This window comes from Hypomesus transpacificus, chromosome 11 (genome assembly GCF_021917145.1).
Source record: "Hypomesus transpacificus isolate Combined female chromosome 11, fHypTra1, whole genome shotgun sequence".
NCBI lineage: Eukaryota > Metazoa > Chordata > Actinopteri > Osmeriformes > Osmeridae > Hypomesus > Hypomesus transpacificus.
This window is the reverse complement of record NC_061070.1, coordinates 10,215,856-10,239,694: the sequence shown is the minus strand read 5'-3', so window position 1 is coordinate 10,239,694 and position 23,839 is coordinate 10,215,856. Positions and strand designations below refer to the sequence as shown.

Sequence of the window (23,839 nt, the reverse complement as noted above, 5' to 3'; positions counted from 1 at the left end):
TCTTTACAGGCACACTGGCACTGCTTTGTAATAATTAACAGCACTGAAGGACGATACCTGTACAGGTGTGTCATTTCCTGTTTGAAGCAACAGTAGCCTACTGTGTAGTACAGATTGTAGAAGTTATAATGCCCATTTAGTGTAGGCTACTTAATTTCTTACAAAAATGGCGCACGAAGAGGAACGTATACACATGGAGAAATTTGCTGACCTGTCCAATCACGGTGAGTGTGTTGACCATGATGTCACTGAAAGCTTTGTAAATATACGTTTATTTGTCTCTACGAAAGACTTGCGAGTCAATCCTGCTACAAAAACGTAACATTAGCCTAACAACATTTCAGAGGGAAATTCGCTCTCTGGGTCCGAATCATATAGCTTAGGTCCGAATAGTAAAGTCGACCATTCTACCATGGGGCTTGATTTCGCGGGCAAAGTTCAACTTTAGAATGTGTCACTGACGAGAACCTATTGTTTGAAATGTCGTTCGTTTGGCTTATTGTTTGCAGACATAATTTGAGATTTATTGACATTATATTTTGACTTAATCAGAGAACAGTCATTCTTCTCACCACCCCCATTACAATTTCTGCCAAATTGCCCAATGGCTTTCGGTTGTGTAGGCAATGATTACATCGTTGTATTCCTAGTTAGCAGTCGAGAGGTAAGAGACATCTGTTTACAGAAAGACTGGTGGTGCTAACCTACTTCTGAAAGTGGGGTTGTCAACACAGAATATACATTCAAGTGTTGACCCAGCAGAGTTGGACTAAGTCAGACTTCAATTCACCTGTGCAGTTCATAACCCGATGAATGTTGCACTTAGTCTGCAACCTTAACAAATACAGGATGAATCACTGTGTCAAGTGTTTTTAGTCACGTCACGTGGGAGACAGGGGGAGGGGTGGAGAGCTATAACACAATGTGTGGTATAGCAGCAGGGGTGAGTAAGCACATGTGACCTGAATGTTGTACCCTAGAGGAAATAGTACTTGACCTGGTTTGCAGATTGAAATATGACTTCAGAATCTCACTCTGGAGTAGAGCATCTCTGTCACAGCCACTACTGGTTATGTTCTTTATTTTCAGAGTGCCCTAAATCTTCTGTTTCTATCACATTAGTTGTACGACATGTTCCACTTTGTTCAATACATCATTATTGTCAAGTCGATGTACCTTGTGGGGAGACATTGCTAACTGTTTATTTTAACACAAACAAGCAGTACTTGGTGACTAGAGTGTGATTCATTGTCATGTTAGACTTAAGTCATGAGCAAGTCACTTATTCTTTCCATGTGGCTGTTCTGTATTTAGAGTTAAGGAACTGGGAAAGATTCCAAAGGATTTAATATGGGGCTTGTTGTTTCCTCCAAAGTGTGACTGGCTGATACCGTTTGTGTCCAACAGCTGTCCAAGAGTATGAAGGCCTTCAGAGGGAGCATGAGAGAGCAGAAATGGAGGTGAGTGTTTCAGAAGTCTGGGTGTTAGTAGAAATCTATTCTTTTCTAATGGACATGTTACATGGTGGTTCTTATACTGCACTAATCAACATTTGATAGGGATAAATAATTGATCATGTTCATTTACAACATGTTAGTATAGTGCATAGATGGAGAAAAGGGACAGTGTGTTTTATATGGAGTGATGGGAGGGCGGGTCAGGGGGTCTGGGTGGTTGGATGGGGGTTATTGTATTGTAGTGCTGTGGCAGGCCTTATAATTGTATATGGCAGACATGGCTTGAGACACCCTGAAGGTAAATTCAGATAATTTCCCCATAGTTCTTCAGTTCAGTTCATTTACTGTATCATGAACTGTCATGTTTTATGAAACATGAAAGAATATGATGCTTTCCAAACTTATTGTACTGAACTAATTTGTTTGCTCACTAGAAAATCTGTTCTTCTATCGCCCACTAAAAATGAAAATATAAATCTGTAATTTTAGAATTGTTTGTTTAAAGTCAATATAATTATAAACATGTTTTCAAAGGAATCCTTTGAAGGAATACAGTAAATTACAATTGATTTATAAATTGATCGGTATCACCTTTTTTATTTCACTGCTGGATATGTGGACATATGTATGATTAAAACTTAGTTCTGGAAAGTTTTATTAGCAAAACAGCTACTTCAGCTATTTTGACAAAGAAATATCTTAATGTTGAGCTCAAGTGGAGTGTGATCTCACATAGTCAAGGTAAACCACAAGGTAAAGTATTTTAACATGTTTGTTTTTTTCCACTTGGGTTTATCAGTGCAAACGCATGCAGATAGAACGAGACGAAGCGGTCAATAGACTAAAGGAGTTTCAGCGAGGTGAGGTCTGATTCATAATGTGTCTTTGAATCTGTTTGAAGTTTTTACACTCATATTACAGCTCTCATCTAATGCTGTTACTATATTAAATGGTTTTCCTTGAATTCTACCTTAATGTCAAAACGTATTGTCCAGTCATGCACCTATTTCTATTTAGTTATATTGTTCATGATGAGGTGGCCAACCAAGGCCAACCTGCTTACAATGTGTCATCCAAACCATTGACTCTTAAGGCCATCTAAGATGTATATAATGTGTACCACAGTTATATCAGATTGTTTTTTAACATAACTAAAATGTTGCAGAAAAACTGCTCGGCCTGTTATTTGAACTGTGGAATTCTTATAAGGGTACAATGTAGAATATACAAAATGTTAAAGGTGGTTCAAATAGTTTTCCTTTGTTGTCCAGGGCAGTTGTGGGGAATTTTACATGAATAATTTGGCCTTTGCTCATGTAGACAGTGGTTCTCCAGCCAAAAATACATATTGTGTTTGACTTCCACTTTAATAGAGGATGCCTCGCAATGCCAAGCAGCTGCATATTAGGACCTATTACGTGATTTCATAGCTCTTAGAAAATTGCTCCTATTCACAACGAAACGGCGGGGGGAGAGTGGGAGAAAAAGCTCCCCAACACACAATCACGTCTTTTCAATTGGGGATGGCAAGGTTGATGACAACATGACCATTGTGTTATAATGATAACACCACAAAGGCATCTGCCCCCCTCATCAAGGCTTCGGTGCGGCTGCAGATACAATTTAATTCACTGCTCTGTCGGCGGCGCTGATACCATTATGCGCCACGTCGACACAGGGGTAATCACTGTCTTGGAGGGGAAAAAAGAGAAGTGGGAAAAAAGATGGAGTGATGATGGGGAGGCTAAAACTTACAATTAAGACTGCCAATTCTGACATCTAAGAACCCCCGTCGCCACACACTTGTACACTTTCCACTTCCAGCGCTGTTTATTTACCATGTCTACCAGTAATTATAATTAACGTGTCATTTAGTTCAAGGCGTCCTTTGCTGGTTTTGAGTGTGGCTGGGCATTATAGAGTCTGTGAAAGAGCGGAAAGAGAGAGAGGCCGGGGATGAAACTGGCAGCTAAGTGCTATTGAATGACTGACGTGGAGAGGACGCGGGAGGAACTTTGATATCTCGAGGCACAGGCCCACCAAGTTTTAATTAGGTGTCATTGGGAAAGGAAAAGACCGAACCAACGGCATTCATTTCTATTTTTCCCCTTCGACCACAATGTTTAATTAGTTAAGTGGCAGTAAGCCCGGTCTCCTCTAGCCAAGGTTTTTGATTACAGCTTCAAATTATGTCAATGTTTGGAACATTAAGCTTGTGACATGTCTCTGAATTATATCTTTTTTTTGTCTACGAACTAGCTAAAGGGGATATTTTGTACCTTACAGTTCTTGAAAGGTCTTTAAAAAGAACATCAGTTGTTCCTATTAAAGAGATAGATCAGTTATTTTGATTTGTGTCTTTACTATCGATTATGACAGAATAAAGTTTTAATCTTAAACGATAGAAGATGAAAGCACAGCGACTTTTTGTTGTTGACAAAACACACATCATTATTATAAGCCTACCAACATTAAGTTAATTTAATGAGAAAGATATGGAAAAATAGCTATCCCTTTATCTTTAGACCATTATTACATAAATATTAATGGTTTCACCAGACTGTCCTACTAGAGTTCTATAAGAAGCCACTGATGGCTTTTGTTGGGAATTTATTTTTGTAGGTACATTTTTTGAATGGACAGTCTGGATCATTTAAATGGGATAGTACTATTTGTCAATAAATGATACAGTAATGGAATCTGTTGACAATTTAGACTAATAAAGTATAAGCACATTACCAGAAATGCAGACAAATAAATTAAACCAAGTTCTTCATTGTGAAGAAAGGTGAATTAAGTTCATCCAAGTTTAGCAACAAAACTGGAATGCACTAGGCATCAGTTTAAAACATTCTCGTTTTAGTGGTTTGAAGACATTTCTATTGGTTAACCACTCTTCTGGTCGGTCTGTGTTCATCCACAGTGTATCAAAATTAAGAAAAAATGTAGTGTATATTATGTTGCATTTTGTACGCATCATGCACGCAATCATTCATAGGATCCTCAATCACTAAGTTTCTTTACATGGCATTTTGACTAAATGTTTATATGAAAAACATGACAAGGGTTTATTGTAATTTCTGAGTGAAGTTGAAAATTGTTGTGTGTATAATTTTATTTTGAACTGGGTGTGGGGAGTAACATTTAATTATGAAAATAATTCTACCAAAATGCCACTTTGTCTGTTGTTCATTCCAATGTATAAAACACTCTAAACATGATGTTATTTTGCCTATATACACTTCCATGTTCCATTCCTAGTTACATTATCAATGAAGACAAGTGATCCAGTTCAAGTGTCAGCCAAACACCCCAGCCATTTCAATATCTCTACCATGTTACATAGATGAGGGTTATAGTTTGGCCCAAAGGTTGTCTATATTTTTGTCCACCATCTGTAACTCATCAACAGTCTCGTCTGTAACTTCGTATATGGTTAATACATCCCTCAATACATGCTGTCTTGATCATTGTATTTTTACATACTTAGCAACTACTCTGGCAGTTATGAAAAATCCCAGTTACAATAGACAACAGGTGACAGATTTAAAGTGTTTGATTTTAACCTTAATTCCTTATATAGTTGAATTATATGTCCAGTTTTGTCATTCATGAATTTTTGAATACCAGGCAATTTTATTAGTCATTGCACAATATTCAAAGCTGCAATTAGGTCCAAACCATAGATCAGGCCATGTTGTATCAATTTTTTCATTTGTTGATTAAGGAAATACTTTGTGCTCCAGGCTTTATACAGTATATAATAACATATTTTGAATGAATATGAAATATAATGTACCACATAATATTTATATGCAATTTATTTCCCTCTAACAGTGTCTCATATGGTTATTGAAGAAGTAAACACTATTCAAGAGAACCTTGAAATTGAGAGAACGTGCAGAGAAAATGTGGAGGTGCTGGCCTCCAAGGTATGTCAAATGACCATTTCTATAATTTCTTTAATGCTTTTTCTCCTTTTTGTTTCCTTTTTTAATCAACATGACCATCATGTGTCATGTGCCATCGGTTGTAGTCCACTTTGTTAGAGTTAAAATGGCAGCACCTGACTTGCGATGCAGAGCACATTTTTTGGGTGTACTGCCTGCCAAAATGTTTGTTGTGATTAGGAATGGGCAGGCTGGTGCAGAGTGATTTCTCAGCTCACTGCTGGACTCATCACGGTAATCATTACCCACACAATTTTCGGACAAAAGCCCCCCTGGATCCACCTGACAGTGTTGGCTAGGGGGACTGGTGGGCAAGTAGGGGTTTGTCTGTCTGTGTGTGTGTGTGTCATGGCCTTTCAGCTTCTGCTTTCTCTTCTTCCAGAACCCTTTTGCTTTCCCCCCTTTTCTTCATTCCTACCTTTTCCTATTTGTCTTTCTTATAATTCTCTTACTCTGTCAACATAGATACATAATCGTAATTACAATTTACAACAACATAGAACTTGATATCGGGTCTCTATTGGATTTGCATCTATTCATTACATTATAATATTAAAGTCTGTTCAATATAGACAAGGAATAATAATTTGTGAATATTGTCTATCATAATGTAAATATCATTCACATATTGCCTCATCCTATTTCTCTTTAATCCATAGAATTGCTTTCCCATATCATATAAATAAATTGATCGGATTGATTCATCACTCTAGTATATTAAATACTGTGGGGTCTGTATCTCTTGCAAACATAGATTAAATAAGTAATTGTGGTGATGCAACTCAGTCAGTTACAGTATCAGTGATTTGTTTTGTGTTACAATCTGCGAATTGTGATATTGCTGAGGTATGGCTGAAAACCAAATCAGTTTAGGGAGATGAGGAGTGAGTGCCAGAGAGTGCCTATAGAAAATGTAATAAAGTGTACTACTTACAATTCTAAATGTGGCATGGTGTAGACATAACACAACATTATAGAACTCCTAAATGGGTCAGACCAGCCTTGTAAACACAGCTTTGTTCGCATTTGTCTCAAGCACAATGCTCCAGCTTTCATTCACTATGATGACAGACATGCTTTTATTGAATCGACTCAAAATGGAATATGTCTTTGAATGAACTAAAAGAGCAGAGAACCTTGAATATCATGTTATTTTGTTTGTGCTCTATTGTGCTTTGTGGAGTGGACATTGAGGTCACAGCAAATAACAGACAGAAGGGTCTATAAAGAATGTACTATATGGAGTGGACATTGAATTCCATACTGTGGAACAAAACAAAGGGTGTATAAAGATTGTAAAACTCATGATATGTGATAAGTAGCAATCAATTTGTGGAATTGTTGCAGATCGACAATGGCGAAATCACATCTTGTAAGCTGACTTTGCTTCCCTTTATTCATTGACCATATCTTTGTTCTTTGTTAAAAGGAACACAGCAGCACCAAGCCATAATTTATACCCACTAAAATGGATCACAAATTGAAAGAGGCAGCAGTGGAGCATCACTGACTTACTATTTACCCCATCTCTCAAATACGGCAGAGGCCATTTTTGGTTCTTTAAGGGCATGCTGACTAAAAGCATGCTAGGCTATGCTCATTTCAACCACTCTCTCTGTGTCTTTTCTTGGTGCCCTTTATCAAGCTGCACCAGGACTCACGTTTGCCTCTCTCCAAAGGTCTCAGTGCCTCTAGAACCTCTTGGTTTGAGCCACACGTTTATTGTAATCTACTGTACCTTAGCTCTTTAGCTTCTTTCTGGGACAAAACATACAGTAATTAGTATATATGGCACAGTTTTTCACCTTGCTAGGTGTAATGCAAAACAGTCCCCAGTGTTTCACATTTGTCTTTTGTTGAGTGATATGTACTGTATGCTACAACAGATGTACTAGTAAGGTGACAAGTTAATTGACATGCCATAGTGAGTAGGAGTATGTTTTAACCATAACCACTTGCCATTTCTATGAGGATCTGTTTCCAGGCAATGCAGCACTATCATTCATAGCTTATGTTTTAGGTTCATAGCTCATTTACATTTAAATCAGACACAAATATTTTGGAAGATATTACAAGAGAAAGACATACAAATCTACCTCCCTTTCTTTTTTGTTTAATATCCTCATTTTCCACTGTTGGTTATTTTGCCTCCCCCACGCCCCAAGTCCTGTAGGAAAAAGGAGGAAAAAATACTATGGAACATTTTGAATTAAAAAGCAATGATAGAGGGGGGATGTTATTTGCAACCAGTCAAATCAGAGAGCAATTGCGACGTGTTACATTCTTGTGTTGATGTTTTATCAAAGAAGATAAGAGGGTCGTGACTTTGTAATTGTGACCTCTGTAGCGTCCATCCACAAGCCAAGGCCCTGATTTCTCTGAGTATGTAATTTCATTCATTCGCACTCATCAATTGTAGATTATTATCAAAAGAGTGTGATTCTGCGTTATGTGTTGTTGATTGCATTTCAAGAAAGATGCACTCTGAAGGGCATCATCAGAAAATGAAATTGCTGCAATCTGCTCAGACCGGGACGTCATTAATAAACGCTCCTTTGCCATATCTCGGCTTTCTCTCAGCTTTATTCTCCGGACACATTTTCATCGTGAAATGACATCAAAAAATATGCATAATTTGCATCCATCTTCTTTCTGTGGGGCTCATTAGTCTTCACTTAGTGGTAGTACCCTTAATTGACTCACATGGTAATCTCGATGGTAGAACTTTAAAAAAGGGAACATTCCATTGTGGAAGTTCAATAGCGAAGGCTTTAGCAACACATCAAATTGCCAGGCATCTGACAAGGGAACGTGTGAGACCATACCAGCACAAAGTGCCATATAGCAGTGGTGCATGTAAATAAGCATGTTTCACAGAGCACTGTGATTATCTCTAAAAGCAAACATATTCTAGGCTTTTTCTCCCCAATGTCACAAATACTAATAAGATGTATGTTATTTCACACCTGAGTATGGCTTTTGCACTTCTTCCCTTGGGATATTACTTCCAGGTACAGTGTGTGATTAAGGGGATGGGGAATGTAGAGATTGGAGCAGCCTTTCATCTGGCATATCCTGCACAACATCACCTATTATGTTAGATTTGTTTTCCTTATAGGATTCATAGAAAATGTCTTTGAGACAGTCTGTACTGAAAAAATGTATTTTTCGGAAATAAAGCCGCAGTTTAGCCAATTTCCCCCGATTTTACATTTTTCTTGTGGTGGTGCGTTTTATATTTCGAAACGGCTTATAGCACATTTTTTATAAAAAACAACAGTAGAAACTCTTTTTTTCATGAATGCTATTCAACCCGTTAAGGAGTAGCGTCACACGTGATCTTTCGAATGCGGGTCTGACAGCGTAATACCTGTCCTAATTAGATGCGACGCGAGAGACGGGACGCTCTCTGTAGCAAATGAAGTCATACTAACGTGGTTACTGTATGATGTAACATAAGTGAATTTGACGGATTCGGTGTGGACAGAGAGCATCCGATGCTACGCGACTGTCGTACGCTTGCATCCAGTTAAGAGACGGTGTAACGTCGCATATGCAATTTTGAACATTCCAACATTCCATTCGTATGGCTTCAAAATGTACTAATGAGAAGGCTAAGTAACACTAGCATGGTAGTAGCATTGCTACGAGTATTATGCTAGCTAACTTAGCCGGCAAGCTAACTAAAGCTAGCTACAGTAGCTACCGTTTCGGAAAAATAACTTACCCTTTGGGGACCGTCGGAAATATTTAAAACGTAAGCGTATAAAAGTTATTATTTGTTAATTCCCGGGCAATAGAAAACATACGTAAGTAAGTGTGTTAAAGAAGGGCATGCTGTAAGATCGCCTATACTCGTGCATTGCTTGGTATTATTGTTACCGGGATCAAGTGCGGCATATATTTTAGTGCGGTTTATACTCAGATTTACATACACAAAGCGCCTATGTATGTTGTATAAATTCTTGTGTTTCTACGTTGTGGATTCCATGCATACTGAGTATGCAGCAACCAGTCTGAATAGATGCCAGTCTCATCACAGCATTTAGGTGCCCTTGAGAAGACCACTAGTCCCCCTGAGTGCAACAAACCATCAACTAAATCTGATTTAAGTGGAACAACTACAATATCTTATTTTTTGGACACAGATTACGGTCCCTTACATTTCACCTTCTAAGGTCACTTGCATATAGGACCACTTTTAATTGTAGTATCATCATTCAATGTAAAGGTCTCTCACTCTCTCTTTTTCTCTCTTACCAGTTGAAACGAGAGAATCGCTCCTTGAAGAGGAAGAGTATGCTATTACTCTCTCACCTGGGATCAGAAACTATTGCTGAGATCAGGTTGGAGGATGAAGAGAAGGAAGAAGAAAATGAGGATTGGGGCAAGGCCTGCTCCTCTGCCCAATGCCAAAGCATCATCACAGGTACTGAGTGTCATTTTGGCACCTGTGCATGTACTTTAAATGCATACACCAGTGGACGCTGTTGTCAAAACTATTTCCCAGACTGGGCCATCATCACTAAAATAAATCTTATTGGTTAGATGATTTTCATATAAGATTTTGATTGAAGAACGAATATACCCAGTTCTCATTTGATTGAACCAATATACTTATTCTACACTCTAAGACTGAAACAGTATTTTCCTCTTCATTTTCATGGACCAGAGCTAAGTGATAAATTGAAGTTGACGCTAGAAGAGAAAAAACAAGTGGCCATTAATCTTGAGGCAACAAGAGAGAAACTAACGGACCTCAGAGAAGATGTAAGTTTACATGGAACTTTGAGAAAATTGTATTTTTGTTACTCAAAGATTCTTAAAATATTGATGTTCCAGAACAGAAAGAATTCTGTACACTATAAACTATATATTTATATCGTCAGTATAGTGCAAAGAATGTAACTCCAGAACTTCAATGAAATGGCTTTCACTATCTTAAAATTCTGTTGCAGCTAAATCATGCCTCAATACTACTAGTGTAACAAATCAATTAATGACACAATCCAGTGAATTGAGTTCCTCCTTTCTCTCTCCGTCTTTATCCATATTGTAGCTGCAGAAAGAAAGACATGATAATACGGTTTTGATTGCTGAGACGGTGCGACAAAAGAACCACTTGGCAAAATACAACAGAGGTCAGCGATGGTCTGCTTCGATGGAATATTGTCATGTCGATCACTGGTGCTTGTCCCTGGAAACAAGCATGACATCTGTGTGCACCTTCAACGCTAAGCAATTAAGAGACCCCACTCTCCTGCTCTCTTTGTGCACTGTAACCTTGAGTGGTGTTATATTTTATAAAAAGAAGAGTCAAAGTCTGAACCTACCTCCATGTGCAGGAAAAGCTGGGGGAAACTTCATGACTGGAAGAACATATCTCCCGCAAATAATGCCTAAATTGGCTAAATCACTATTAATAAGTCTCTTGACTGGCTGAATGAAATGCTGGCTGGTGGATGTGTTTGCTTGCTTTTAAGACAGCACATTTCTTATTAGAAGGAGGTGTCAGAGGTTTTAAGGTTTTCTATATTCTGCATCTAGACAAACCCCTAAGTTTAGATACTAATAGCCAATGAAGGAATTCCTAAAGGCAACGTCTATAGTTCTGAAACCCTGTGTGAAGTTTTTATTTTTAACCTTAGAAGTTTTAACCATAATTTCAGACATTTTCTCTGAGTATATATTTACTTATAATTTACTGATCTTTCATAGCAGGTCTACAGATTATTATTATTTTTTTATTAAAATGTTTATATACAAATGATTTAAGTAGGCGTTCAAGTCATAACAAAATGCTACCAATGATTTCTACCCAGTGTCCTTGTACGCAGTGGAGGAGTATGAATCCTTGCAGGAGAATCTGAACCTAGAGAAAGACCTTAGGGCAGAGGCAGAGAACTTTGCAAGAGAGGTAAATCATCTCTCTTTTTCTCTCACCTCTCTTGTTATCTCTCTACTTTTGTCTGTAACCATAATAGGTTTAGCAGCTTTGGATGGATATTTCGGTCTGCTCAACATGTCATCTCAGTTGTGATTAACATGGCGTTGGTCTAATCCCATTTCATCCACCTGTTGATGCTAATGACTCATCATCACTTGGATATTAAAGCCTGCAATGTTTTGATATTATATTATAAAATACAGCCATTAGTTCAATAACATTGGGCAATTTAATCACTGAATTAATAAAACAAAGTAACCACATAGTGCCAAGACATGCCTTGACTATAGCTAGTCAAGATAAATGCTTTGTGAGTTGTTTTTTTATTTATTTGTTATTGTTGTAGCTTTGTTAAGCCTTGGACAGTAAACTAGTCATATTTGCGATTTGGTAGAACAACCTCAGAAGGTGTTTGTGATTGAGATGGATATTCCTATAGTGGCGATGCTAGCTCTGGTGTCTTGTATGACTCTATAGATGTTGGTTGAGCAGAGGAAGCTGAGAAGACAAAGTCAGGTCCTGCTGCAGAGTACGAGTCCCGGTGAGGCCCTGCAATCTGCCCTCAGTGATGTCAGCAGACTCACTGAAGCCCTGGAGAGAAACACACTGGAGCACCAACAACAGGTCAGACACCAGCAACATGTGATAACCTGAGGGCCTAATCCCTTCATAACCACCCTTGAATGAATGGTCGTTATCAGGCTTCTGCTGAGCTAGATAATGACTTAATCATTTGACTCAGGTGTGTTGGAGCAGGGAAACGTCTAAAACATACTAGACAAGGGTGATTGAGACCAGGGTTGAGGACCACTGGATTAGATGTTTGAGACAATTTATATTGTTTCACTTAAAGATTGTTATTCTTCCTATTCTCCCTGAGATCGATATATGTATCAGTTATATAAAAAAAATAGCAATTGACTGGGAAGATGGTCTTTGAATAGTAATGGCTGCTTCCAGCTCTCTGGGCAGCAACTTGCTAGATCCATAATGATGAGGAGCATTGCAAGTGCCATTCACTCTTGTGGGTACTTACATTCATGAAAACAATTACACAGGAGTGGGATCAGTGATCTCTCTGGGTCTAGGGGTGGAGGTGAGCCAGACCCTCTATTTAAAGAACAATTAACATATTATCTGAGGAGACAAAAAAAAAAGAATGTGTACTGGCACCAGCCCAAAGCTACTTATCAGCTATTATCACCACAGGAGCTGTTTATGGCAGGGGCTTTGAAAAGCTTACTTCCTGGTCAATCTCTTTTTAGGAAAAGACACACAGGTGCATGGTTCATTGCAATATTCTAACATGTGTTTCAGCCTGTCTTGAAAAAGTATGGCAAAAACAATCACTTATTTAATGGGAATTTCATTATCAGTATGTGTATCAGTTTGACCAGAGCATCACTTACATTTACAATACATCCGTCACTATTTCTCAACTTCAAGGGTAGGACTTAATACTGTCTTCCTAAAAGACACAGAAATTATGTGCGTGTGTCCAGATGAAGGTGATGGAGGAGCAGCTTCGAGGCAGCGTGCTGCAAAAGGAGGTGGTGGCATTGCAACGTCAACTGGAACTAGTGGAGGAGGAGAGGAACGAGAGCAGGAGGACGTGCTTCAAGGCTGAGGGGGAGGCCAAGGATCTCCGCTATATGGGTGAGTCAGTATTGGGAATTGAAGGACTGAACATAACATAAGAGCAGCATAAACCATACCGTGTTACTCTCAATCTGGCGTAGGAAGATTCTAACAATAGTAGGTCAAAAGGCTTCAACCGTAAAATGTATTTTTTCCCTCAAAGCACTCTGACTGTGTCCAATAGCAGTTAAAGAAAGACCTTCTTTTTTGATGGATCAGTCGAGGAACTTCAGAAGAAACTCCAGGCGGCGATGAACCCCCCTTTTGCTTCAGCTTTGCCTCCCCCTCCTCCCCCCCCCGCCCCCACCCCCTCCACCCATTTCACAACTGTCCTCCAACCCTCTCAGGTAAGATGTCCATGTACCAGGCCCTCTTACAGACATGAAAATCCCTCACCTTTCGGCGAAAATCGCCGTTTTGAAACCAAAATAGGTGACCTACGTGAATCGTGTAGATTCGATGAGAAATTGTTTTAGGGGGGGGGGGGGGGGGGGGGGGGTGGTATTCATATTCAGTGAACTGCAAACAGGTGCGCGTGTCAGAAGGGAGCGCGAGTGCATGGAAATATTAACGCAAAGGTCCTTGCATCACCAGTGCAGACCGCCATCAGAAGCTGAAAGCACTCCTGGCCTTGGCGATTTACTTGACTGAATTTGGTGAAGGATGGTTTCAATAATTTTTATATTTTCTGGTATATTTAAGTTTAGTTACCCAGGAGCTCTGTTGACATAGACGAGGCTAACGTTAGCTACAGCTTGATGAATTGAGTCATTGAACACAGCAGAAGAGAACGCAACGTTAGCCAGCTAGCTAAAGCTCCGGTGGAAAATTCCAAATGAACGTATGCAGCCCTTAATGCCGCTTACACACAACAGTGACACTGACAGAAAAACTAATTTGAGACAATATAAAGATGGAAAACCAGGCTAAGAAACGTAATTACCTTTACTAGACAACGCTTTACCAATTGGACAAACGGCTATGTTTGTTTCAAGCTCCAAAAACTATTTTTCGCTCAAATCAGGCAAAGAAATTCGCTCGCACGCTATGCGCGCTCGCATTAACCATGGAAGTCCATAACTAGCATCACATCAGACAGAATTTGCATGCATTAGCAAAGCGCTCGGTGTGGTGGCGTATACGGGACCGGTTCTGGTGGGCCGGTCTGGATCAATAAGCAGACCTGCCAACCTGTACGCAATTTGTGTAGCGGATACGCATTTTGACTTCAAAATACGCTGGTACTTGTATTGGCTGTCAATCATGATGGAAGAGTAGACAAGTTAAGTTACAGCATGTCCACCATCTTTTGGGGGGTTATGCATTAAGCCATTTGTGGTGCCATTACCACATTGTGCCTCATACTGTAGCCTAAATGTTAGACCCAGTGACAGGCTGGCATGAAATGGCTTGCATAATACTTAGTAAGGAGGCCATAATAATTTTTGACTCATGGCTTAAGTTACGTTTCTCCAGTTCTCCCCAGGTTGGCAAAAAAGTATCTCAAAATGCATCAGATAGATGCTTTCAAATATGGAATATTCAAATGTTCCTTTTGGGGTAGCATGCACCCGGACCCCCTTAGAGGGGTAATATCCTTCTCACCTTTTTCACCCCTGACCCGTTTTCATGCTGAGTCTTAACACATTCATAATATTATTATGATTCTTCGATCAACAGCATGAACCAAAGTCATACAGTGTCTGACAACTACATTGGTTTTGAGTTTTGCTAACTCGGGACCATAAAAAATAAATGCCATCAAAATATCAATCAACCTTAGCAAGAATGGAGATGTTCTAAAATGAATGCCTTGCTTCATATTAACTGTCATTTTACAGTGCACTTCTATCCATGCTCGTCAAAAGAAAAGATAACAGTAACAACATTCCATTAGTGGTCCAAGACTCCTCCAAAAAGCCAGGTACTGTTCAGATCTTCTTCTAGAACTCTCAAAACTTACAATTTCCCAAATTCCTTTGCTCCATCAGTTGTTGTAGCATTCAACCATAGTAAGGCATTATTTGTCTATAAACACTGAACATTTGAATGGCAGGTTAAAGGTGTTTTTTTTTACCTTAAAAAGTAAGAAGCTTGTTCAGAAATTGTCGTTAGGAGTCATTATGCCATTATGCATGATATGCATTAAGCTTTTTCACATTTGGAATCAGCAGTTAAGTTAAAAATAAAATGTATTTCTGTAAAAATAAAAAAGCCCACTTCAAGATCAACAAGGACAGTGTTGGATTATCATTTGTGAATTGAGCATTGACTACTCAGGTCAGTTTGAGTACCATTCTTCCATTTTTAGTTACATTCTTCCATTTACTTGAACAAAAGAAAACCTTGAATAGTTTGAGCAGATGAGATCTATGAACATACAATTTTTTTTTTTTTTTACCTGTACACTCCCTTAATGGGGTTTTTTGTATGCAAAAATGTGGCTACCCCTTGACAAATACCATATGATTTTGTATTTCTTTTAAACTAATTATGTAAATGCAGTCTCTCTAGGATATGGAAAAACTTAATTTTCAGCAAATATTAATGCAGTTACTTGTAATGCCATAAATTGAACAACAACAAAAACATTGTGGTGTGTGAAAAAGTTTGGGAAACCTCCTTTGTCATTAAGTAACACCAACTCTGACAGATAATCACAGCTTGAAAATGCTTTTTGTAGCCAGCTGAAAGTCTTTCAACTTTTGAATTTTAAATGTTCTCCTATTCTTCCTGGCAAAAGATTTCTAGTTCTGCAATATTCAAAGCAAATGTTGAATTATGTTTGAGTCAAGGGCTTGAGTCAGCTTGCAGTAGCCTTCGAGTAGCCAATTGTTGTTGTTGATTTTTAGGTACTGTATGTTTAGGATCATTATCTTATTGTAGAACAAGCCATCCTCTTTTCACCTTTATCTTTGTAGAGGTTGTGATGTTTGCTTCCAGAATATGCTGGTATTTAGAAGAATCAATTTTTCCCTCCACCAGTGCAATGTTTCCAATGCCCCTTGCTGCAACACAACTCCAAAGCATGATAGATCCGCCCCCATGTTTCCATGAAATGCTGCTCCTTATTTTCTCTAAACATACCTTTGCTGGTTGTGGCCAAAGAGTTATATATGCCCGTCAGTACGCAGCACTTGTTTACTAAATGCATTAAGCTTCAGTAGATTACCTGTTGCATACTTCTGATGTTGAATTTTATAATGCAGGTTAGGTTTTCTTCTGCTGATATGAAGGTCTTGTTTGGGCAAGCATTGCTGCACAGTGGAATGGTGCACCATCATTCCTGAGTCTGCTAAACCTTCCTGCATGTTTTTGCCTTTCTGACCTGCATACGAGCGGTTCTCTCCTAGAGTTTTCTTTGTGTTCCAGATCTCATTTAGACCTCCACAGTTCCCCCAAACTGCCATCTCTTAATGAAATTTCCCTGCTCTTGAAACTGCAAGCTGACGGCACTTTGCTGTCTTCTTGTAGTAGTTCTACCTTCCTTTGCATTGCGGGCATGAATAACTTTTATTGTCAGAGTCTTACACAGTTGGTTAAAGGACCCATAGTGGCTGAGTGCTTGCACAAGGTTTGAAGAGTCAAGAGCATTTGTAAAGCTTTGAAATTGGCACTAGCTGACATTTTCTAATTGTTGACATGGCTCAGGCCTAATGAGCTAACTAAGGTCGGAGACCTTGTAAAATTAATCTGACACTTTGGGAACTCTAGGGGACCAAACTTATTCAATTTATGACTCATAAAGTAACCATGCATTAAGGTTTAATGAACATATCAAGTTTTTGTTCTAAAATGTAGAACAGGGGTTGGCAACCTTTTTGATGTAAAGAGACATCTTTTTATTTTTTAACTAAATTAGGGTGCATTGGGAGCAACAATGGATGAATATCTTAATTTGAGTCTGTTAGATTGGGCAAGGCTCCACTGGTCGAGTTAGATGGGCCAACAAAATCTGCACGTTTGTAAAGAATGGCTGCATTCCTAAACCTTATTTGTGACTTAAGTTTTAGGCTACTTACTATTAATTGTATAACGTCAAAAAATGTGTGGGAGCCACATAATAAGTGGTTAAGTAACCTCGGGTTGCCAACCCTTGAGACAGATTCTTTAATGGAAAGAAATTGGCAAAATATGTTATTTGTCAAGGGAAGCCAAACCTTTGCATACAGTTGTATAAAAACACATTTTTATACCGTTTTGAGGCAAGTTTTAGCCATCAATCTGTTGATTGTGTAATTTTCAATTACAAGTTTTGGAATGAATGATTGTCAACTACAGCTCTGCTATTTTTTAAGATTACCTTTCTTTTGACGTTGAACTTTCCCCACTGGAACAAAGTACTGTCTTTGTAATGTCTGTCTTGCAAAGAATTGAAGGTTCTCTATTCAAAAATCTCAACAGCACTGCAGCAATGGCTGGAGCACCAACACAGGCTTCAAAGTCTCTTAGTTTTCTCAACACGTTCATGTTCAACCGGACCTTCTAATAGAATACTGTCCTGTCTATAATAACCTCTCCAGGAGTATTGTTGTTTATAATAGAATAGGTGGAGATTGCAAGCTCCTTTTTGTCCTTGTCCCTCTCACTATCCATCTGTGTCTGTCTCAGAGCCGGACATTAGGCAGCAGGCGGTGGACGAGATGATGCAGAGAATCAAGAAGGGGGTTGCCCTCCGTCCTGTAGGCCAGTCACCCAACAGGGCCAGACCCATACAGGTACAGTGTCTTCTCACTGGTGGCCACATAGCAGCGCCACAGTAGTCCTCCGAGCAATAAACTGTGTGCTGTCTGATGAAAGACTATAGCTGAATGATGACTAAACCCGTCAGGACCATTGTTGCACAACTGCAGCACTCTTCTGTGCTAAAATAGACTGTACTGTAATACTGTAGCATCTGTTCAGACAGGATTATTAAATTATTCATTATTATTAAATTACTCTATTGACATTTGAAATACAAATCCTTCCAAAAAGCATTGTATTGTATGTGTTTGTCTATGCCCTACTGCAAAACTGGCTCTTTTTAACGTTTACGACATCTTGAAATGCATGTTGTTGTTGTTGTTAGTTGGCTTTCTTACACTACTCTACAAAATGATGTACCATGAAAAGTTATACCTTGACATGATTATAAATAATGTGAAGATTAGAACATTTTCACAAACTTTTACAATTCAATGTTATGTTTCCTTGGTTTCAAATGAAGGCACACAATCCCCAGGTAATTGTACTTGTACTTGTGTTATTGTGACCAGATGCATAATTTAGCCTCACGTAGTTTGATGGCTAACTGGAGCAAATGATAGAAAATAGGACTAATGTGTCTATTTTCAGTTTATTTCCTAAACCTTTCTATTTTCTTTTGCTTTTACCAGAGAGACAGAGTTCCCTCTAATTCTGCCATTCACGAACTCAAAGGAATTCTGGTAATATACTTCTTGGTGGAACATTTAGATGAAACGTCAAATGTATAAAACTTTTCTTTTTTTTTTGTGTTTGTCCAAACTGAAAGCTAGCAAGGAAAATCTTTTGGCAATTAAAAAAGGACATTTAAAACATTTAAAATCCAATTTAGGTCCATAAGACCATAATAGAAATGTGTTTTTTTAATTTACAGGAGACTATTAAAAGACCCTCCCCCCAACCTAAAACAGAATCTCCGTCAACAAACAATGAATCAGAGCTGGAGAGAATTCTTCAGAGACGACGGGGCGCATTCAAGACCCCACTGGATAGTAGTGAGTTTATGTTTTGTATTGTACAGCTTAAGTCTTATAAACTGTAACTGTATGTGCTGTTAGGATGTAAACAGTATTTAGTTTTGTGCAAACATTTCTTAGAGATAGTAAAACTGTACAAGATATTGTTAAAATGTAAATTACTCGTTCATTATTAACATGCAGTAGATAGGACCTGCAGTAATGTTTCTATAATGTTCCTAGCAACATAGGCTCTCAACGTAAAAATTGAATTTAACTGGTCTATACAAACTTTGTATCTAATCTTCCCTCTGAACTGTTCGTTATACTTGTGTGCAATGTCCAGTAGATCATTATATACAGTGAGCAGGTTGATAAAGCTTTCATTAACTCTTTGTAGAGCATTTTGGTTGTTAATAGGTGGCTACAGTGAGGGGAGCTATGGTTGGTGGTTCCTTTATCTGTACTTTATTGTTGAATCTCTTGATTACTCGGCAATCAATAATGTGTCAAACATCACAACAAAACTGTCGCCCTGAGACATGTCTTTTTAAAGCAGGAAATTTAAAGCCAGGCGTACGGGAGCCGTATCTAATGGAATATTTGGACTGTAACTGTGAGCCGACATGGTGTTCACATGTATGTCTGTGTGTCCTTGTACAGGTCCCCCATCCTCCCCTCAGACCTTCCCCAGCAGTGTGCTAGACCTCACCAGAGTGAAACAGGCCCAGCGCCAGCCCACGTATACCTCCCAGGACTTCAGCCCATGTTAGGCCCAATCAACTGACCTGACGGCTCGGTGCTTCAAAGGCCCTGAGTGTAAGTATGGCTCACATGCTTCAGTCTTTTAATGTTGAATTAGGCCTAGCAGGAGGCTGGCCTCCATATCTAAATAAATCTGGATTTTTCACTTTGGATGGTTCCAATGAGGGGTTTCATCTTATCTCTACACCGTTTGCCAAACACAGACCCTTCCTTGCTATACACCGTAGTTATTAAGTCAATGTGAATTACCTTCAGTCTGAGGGATAAAGCTGTATGTAAAGGAATGAGTCAAATGTGGGTAATTTCCCTGCATACATTTTTAAACGGTTGAGGTGTGCCTCAAACTACAGATTGTATAATGAGAAGTAATTACCTCCAAGATGGCTGGCAAGCACTCGACTGTAAGAAGGATTATGATATACAGTACATTGTTCTGTTGGGGAATAGTTGTCAGGCACACCATTCTAGTGGAGACGATCAGTTTAAGGATAGGTTCTGATTATTAGAATAGCTGCTGTTTGAAGAGAAAGTTAACACAAACCTCAACATAATGCATAGCTGCTACACCGTGACTAATTCAATCACACTATGGTATTAGCAATGTCTCTCTAAGCATGAAGGTCAGAGGACAGAATTGATAGAGAATATAGATAGACAATCAGGCACATACTGCATCATAGACCCGACAGTCACAGTATTTTAAGAAAACTTACAGGACTCCTACAAGCCAGGCCTAGAAGGTCAAGGATTATGGTTCTCTTGACCCCAGTACTCGTCTTCACCCAGTGCATAGAAGGCTGCTGCTCAGCCTGCAGAATGTATTTCAGGCCTGACTACTGTTCTTTACAGGCCTTTCATTGATACAAAATATTGATGACAGTAAGAACACATGAATGAGTATTAAGATAGAATACATAAACAAATAATAAGGCAATAGCGAATCTGCTGATTATGATTAACCTAAGCACATATGAAATTCTTTATACCTCCCACAGTAGCCACGTCTCAAGGATTTGTCTAACAGCTTCTAATGGTGAAGGTGAAGCCCAAATTATTGAGACAATCTTTGTTTGCCGAGCAGGACCGGCTTTTGTAGCCTTGAACATTTGCCAAAGCAAGCACGTCTTTAAATTGGTCTGTCTAGACCAGTATTAAACTTGCAGTGTCCTAGTGAGCAATTACAGGGGCACTGTGATGGACATTGTTTTCACTGCACCCCATGTTCTGTAACTCTCCCAGCTTTTTCAAATATGTTACATTTTAGTCTGACTTTTTTCAGAGTCAAAATTATGTTGGACTGTTTAGACCTTTTACTACTGTGGAGAATCTACTGATTGCTATTGGTTGAACATGTATATAGAAAAGCATGTGGGAGTATAATGTAGGTCTTCCATTTACCACCACTAGACCTTAGGAACAGTCTCCAAATGCAAGTCCATGTCGCCTAGGGGTTAAGCTATCCAACTAGGTGTTTCTTTTACTGGGATAAGTTGAAGGATTAATCTTAAGCCCTTGAAAATTACAATGGCCATCATGGTTAGTTGACCACAAGGGTGGGCTTTTTTTGTTTCCGTTTGTCCCTCACCTGCATGGAATATTTTTGAGGTGAAACGTGAGAGGTTGAAAACATTAGCAAGGTCCATTTTCCATTGTGTGTTGCTGTAATTGAGGTTCTGGGGTATGATTTGGTGATTTGACACTGAGGTACAATTTCATTTCCAAGCTCAGCTAAGAGAATGAGTCCAAATCCTTTAATATGATGGAGGAAATACAATTTGGGCAACTCCATTCTCTGCTCTCTAGTTTTTAAATAGCATACTAAGAAAGCCTTGTGGCATTGCATTAGATGATCAACAAAACAATTGAAGTGAATTCCGACTTTATCTTATCTCGAGAACATATGTTGGTCGGCTTTTCAAATCCTTTCTCTACCTGATTACCCCAAAAGACAGAGGAAGTCTTTCTTTAATTTTATTTTACAGCACACTTGGCTTTGACAATGGTCTTATGGACAAAGGAGATGTGGATGATGGAACTCTGTATGGACCAGGAACTCAGGAATGACTGATCGTTCCGACTCATGTATTTTCTTTCTGCCCTTCATTTTCTCATGCTGAAGGAACACAAGGTTAACTTAGAATTAACTCGGATGGCAGCCAAGGGGAGAGTGTCATTGAGTAACACATCTTGCCTGAGTAAGCTGCTGCACGCATTATAGGTAGGCAAAGTAAGCAAAGAAATGATGGAGAGAGATGGAGTTGAAGGAAAAGACGGTAATGAATCACAGTACGGGGTGTCTCAGTCTCCATGTCTTTTTGAAACCGTTGTACTTAAGCAGTATGCCAACGTGGTGCTCTCTCGTTTTGAACCTTCTGTAATCTTTAGCTGACGCTTGCTTTTATGGAAGCCGTCTTTAGGTGTGTGGACATTTTATTGATGTGTTGTTGGAATAGAGTCAATGACCTGTTCACTGCCTTTCCTTGCTTACCGCTCCTGTCACCACAAGCCTGACAGTGATTGACAGGCGGTAAACATTCTGCCCATCAAGCCGAACATATAATTACCTGAAGCCATGCTGGGTCTCTTTTTCCGTCTTTGGTGCTGCCCATCTTTACCTCTCTATTCCTCTTCCCATCAGCCAATACAAGTGTGTTGTTTTTGTTGTTGTGTTTTGTCTCCTAGAGGCACTGGCAATTAGGGAGACCTCATTTTGTGTGCCTGGGAAACACTCAATTTAGCCTATTTTGTTAGTCATTTCATTTATTTTACAAACACAGTAATTGCCTGGTGGGGAGTCATGGTTGCTCATGGCCAGTACAGTAGACTGGTGACTGTGTACACACACACACTCATATTGATTAGTATAACTTTTATGTTTTGTTCCCAGTTTTGATGATTTAACTTTCAGGAGATGTTTACTCTGATAACCTATTTTTGTGAAATAGTGGTGAACATACTACATGTTACATTTTCTACAAAGGTTTAGTCATATTTTCTGCGCCTTTTTCCCTTCGATATATTTTCTAACGTCCCAAGGATGTTGAGAAGAAATCGAGCTACATCTAAATGTCCTCTGTTACGTTTAAGGGGAATGAGAGAACTCAACGGAGGGGGCTATTGGTGCAGCTGTGTGGATGTCCTGTCCCTCTCAGTCGCCCCCTCTCCCTTTCTTTCTGTCAGTGCACAAAGTGCCTCTGAACCCTCTGCTTCTCACTGGAACAACTCTCTCCTCTGTTGCACTGGAATGGAAGACGCTGCAACTGTTCCAACCGTCCATTTTTTTGTCTTTACAAAGTGACATAATCGTTTCCTCTAGGAACTGTGGAGGCATGGGAGCGGTGGGGCGGGGATTGGAGCAATGCTGAAGGAGCCTTTCCTTGAACAATAAGAGGGCTCTGTTTGGTGGGCCAACATTGAGAACGCTCTCTGTGTGCTTTGGTATTTGTTTGGGTGCCTCTTCAAATGCACTATTCTCTCAAACCATCCTTTCACAGCAAGTTCCCTCAACAACCACTCTGATGAATTATTGAACAACAAAGTCTGAAGAATTATTAAATGTTCATATAACTTTTACTTAGAGCGTCGCATCTGTCGATATCAAGCCGTCATGCTTTTATGTTTTGCCAATCAAGGTCGCTGTGAAATTGTTGGCCCACCTGCTCAACACTCTCAACAACTGATGAGTGGGGAAACCATTGATGTGGCTCAGTGTGTCTTATATCTGTGCCTGTTCATCTGTTTCTCTTTAGAGGATATAAGGATGGACTTGCACCTGCCAATGCTGCCGCTGCAGTGAGCTCTCTGGCTGAGGGGGGCAGAGCGGACCACTGCCTTGTGACAAACCTTGGTTAGGAAAACAGTGCTGGACTAGCCAACAGACTGAAATCTCAACAACTCACAGAGTTTGAGTCTCATATATCAAATTGATTTACAGAATTAGAGTTTTTGTTTGTTTGATCAGTCTCATTAGGTGTGCAAATGAAAAATCTGATTTACTTTTGACATTTTATTTAATTTAAATGGAAAGATATTTTAATGAAAGACAATTTCAATTATGCTGACAATGTAAAATTCTGACTGATGCTAGTTTTGGTTGTAATTGTATTCATCACTAATGCAGTATGAAATCAATGTAATTCATCATTTAAAAAGAAACAATTAACATAAATGTTAAAGAAAGGGGTAAATACTGAATAAAAATATTTCCTTTGGTACTTGTTTGCATCCTTGTTCCCAGAGACCATTATGCTGATGACTGCTCCTCTGGTTCGCTGACAAATAGAAACGTGTGTTGCTTCCTTAAATCTTCAGACAAGAAAAAAAGTAAGAATAAGTTGAATGGACAACATGAGCTTTAGGAAAGAGGGATTGAGAGAAAAT

The 23,839-nt window shown here is 39.1% G+C and overlaps 1 protein-coding gene across 1 annotated transcript; it reads left to right on the top strand.

The window, feature by feature from the left end:
- The first annotated feature begins 60 nt into the window (after positions 1 to 60).
- On the top strand, positions 61 to 23,690 carry shtn1 (shootin 1). Its single transcript, XM_047028807.1, is given in 18 exon segments — positions 61 to 224; positions 1,408 to 1,460; positions 2,257 to 2,317; positions 5,295 to 5,389; positions 9,671 to 9,836; positions 10,080 to 10,177; positions 10,467 to 10,548; positions 11,230 to 11,324; positions 11,832 to 11,978; positions 12,857 to 13,010; positions 13,212 to 13,282; positions 13,284 to 13,339; positions 14,834 to 14,916; positions 17,604 to 17,710; positions 18,371 to 18,421; positions 18,613 to 18,733; positions 19,358 to 19,513; positions 23,209 to 23,690. Coding segments are annotated over 17 exon segments (1,608 nt in total). The 5' UTR covers positions 61 to 166; the 3' UTR covers positions 19,468 to 19,513; positions 23,209 to 23,690.
- The last annotated feature ends 149 nt before the right edge of the window (positions 23,691 to 23,839 follow it).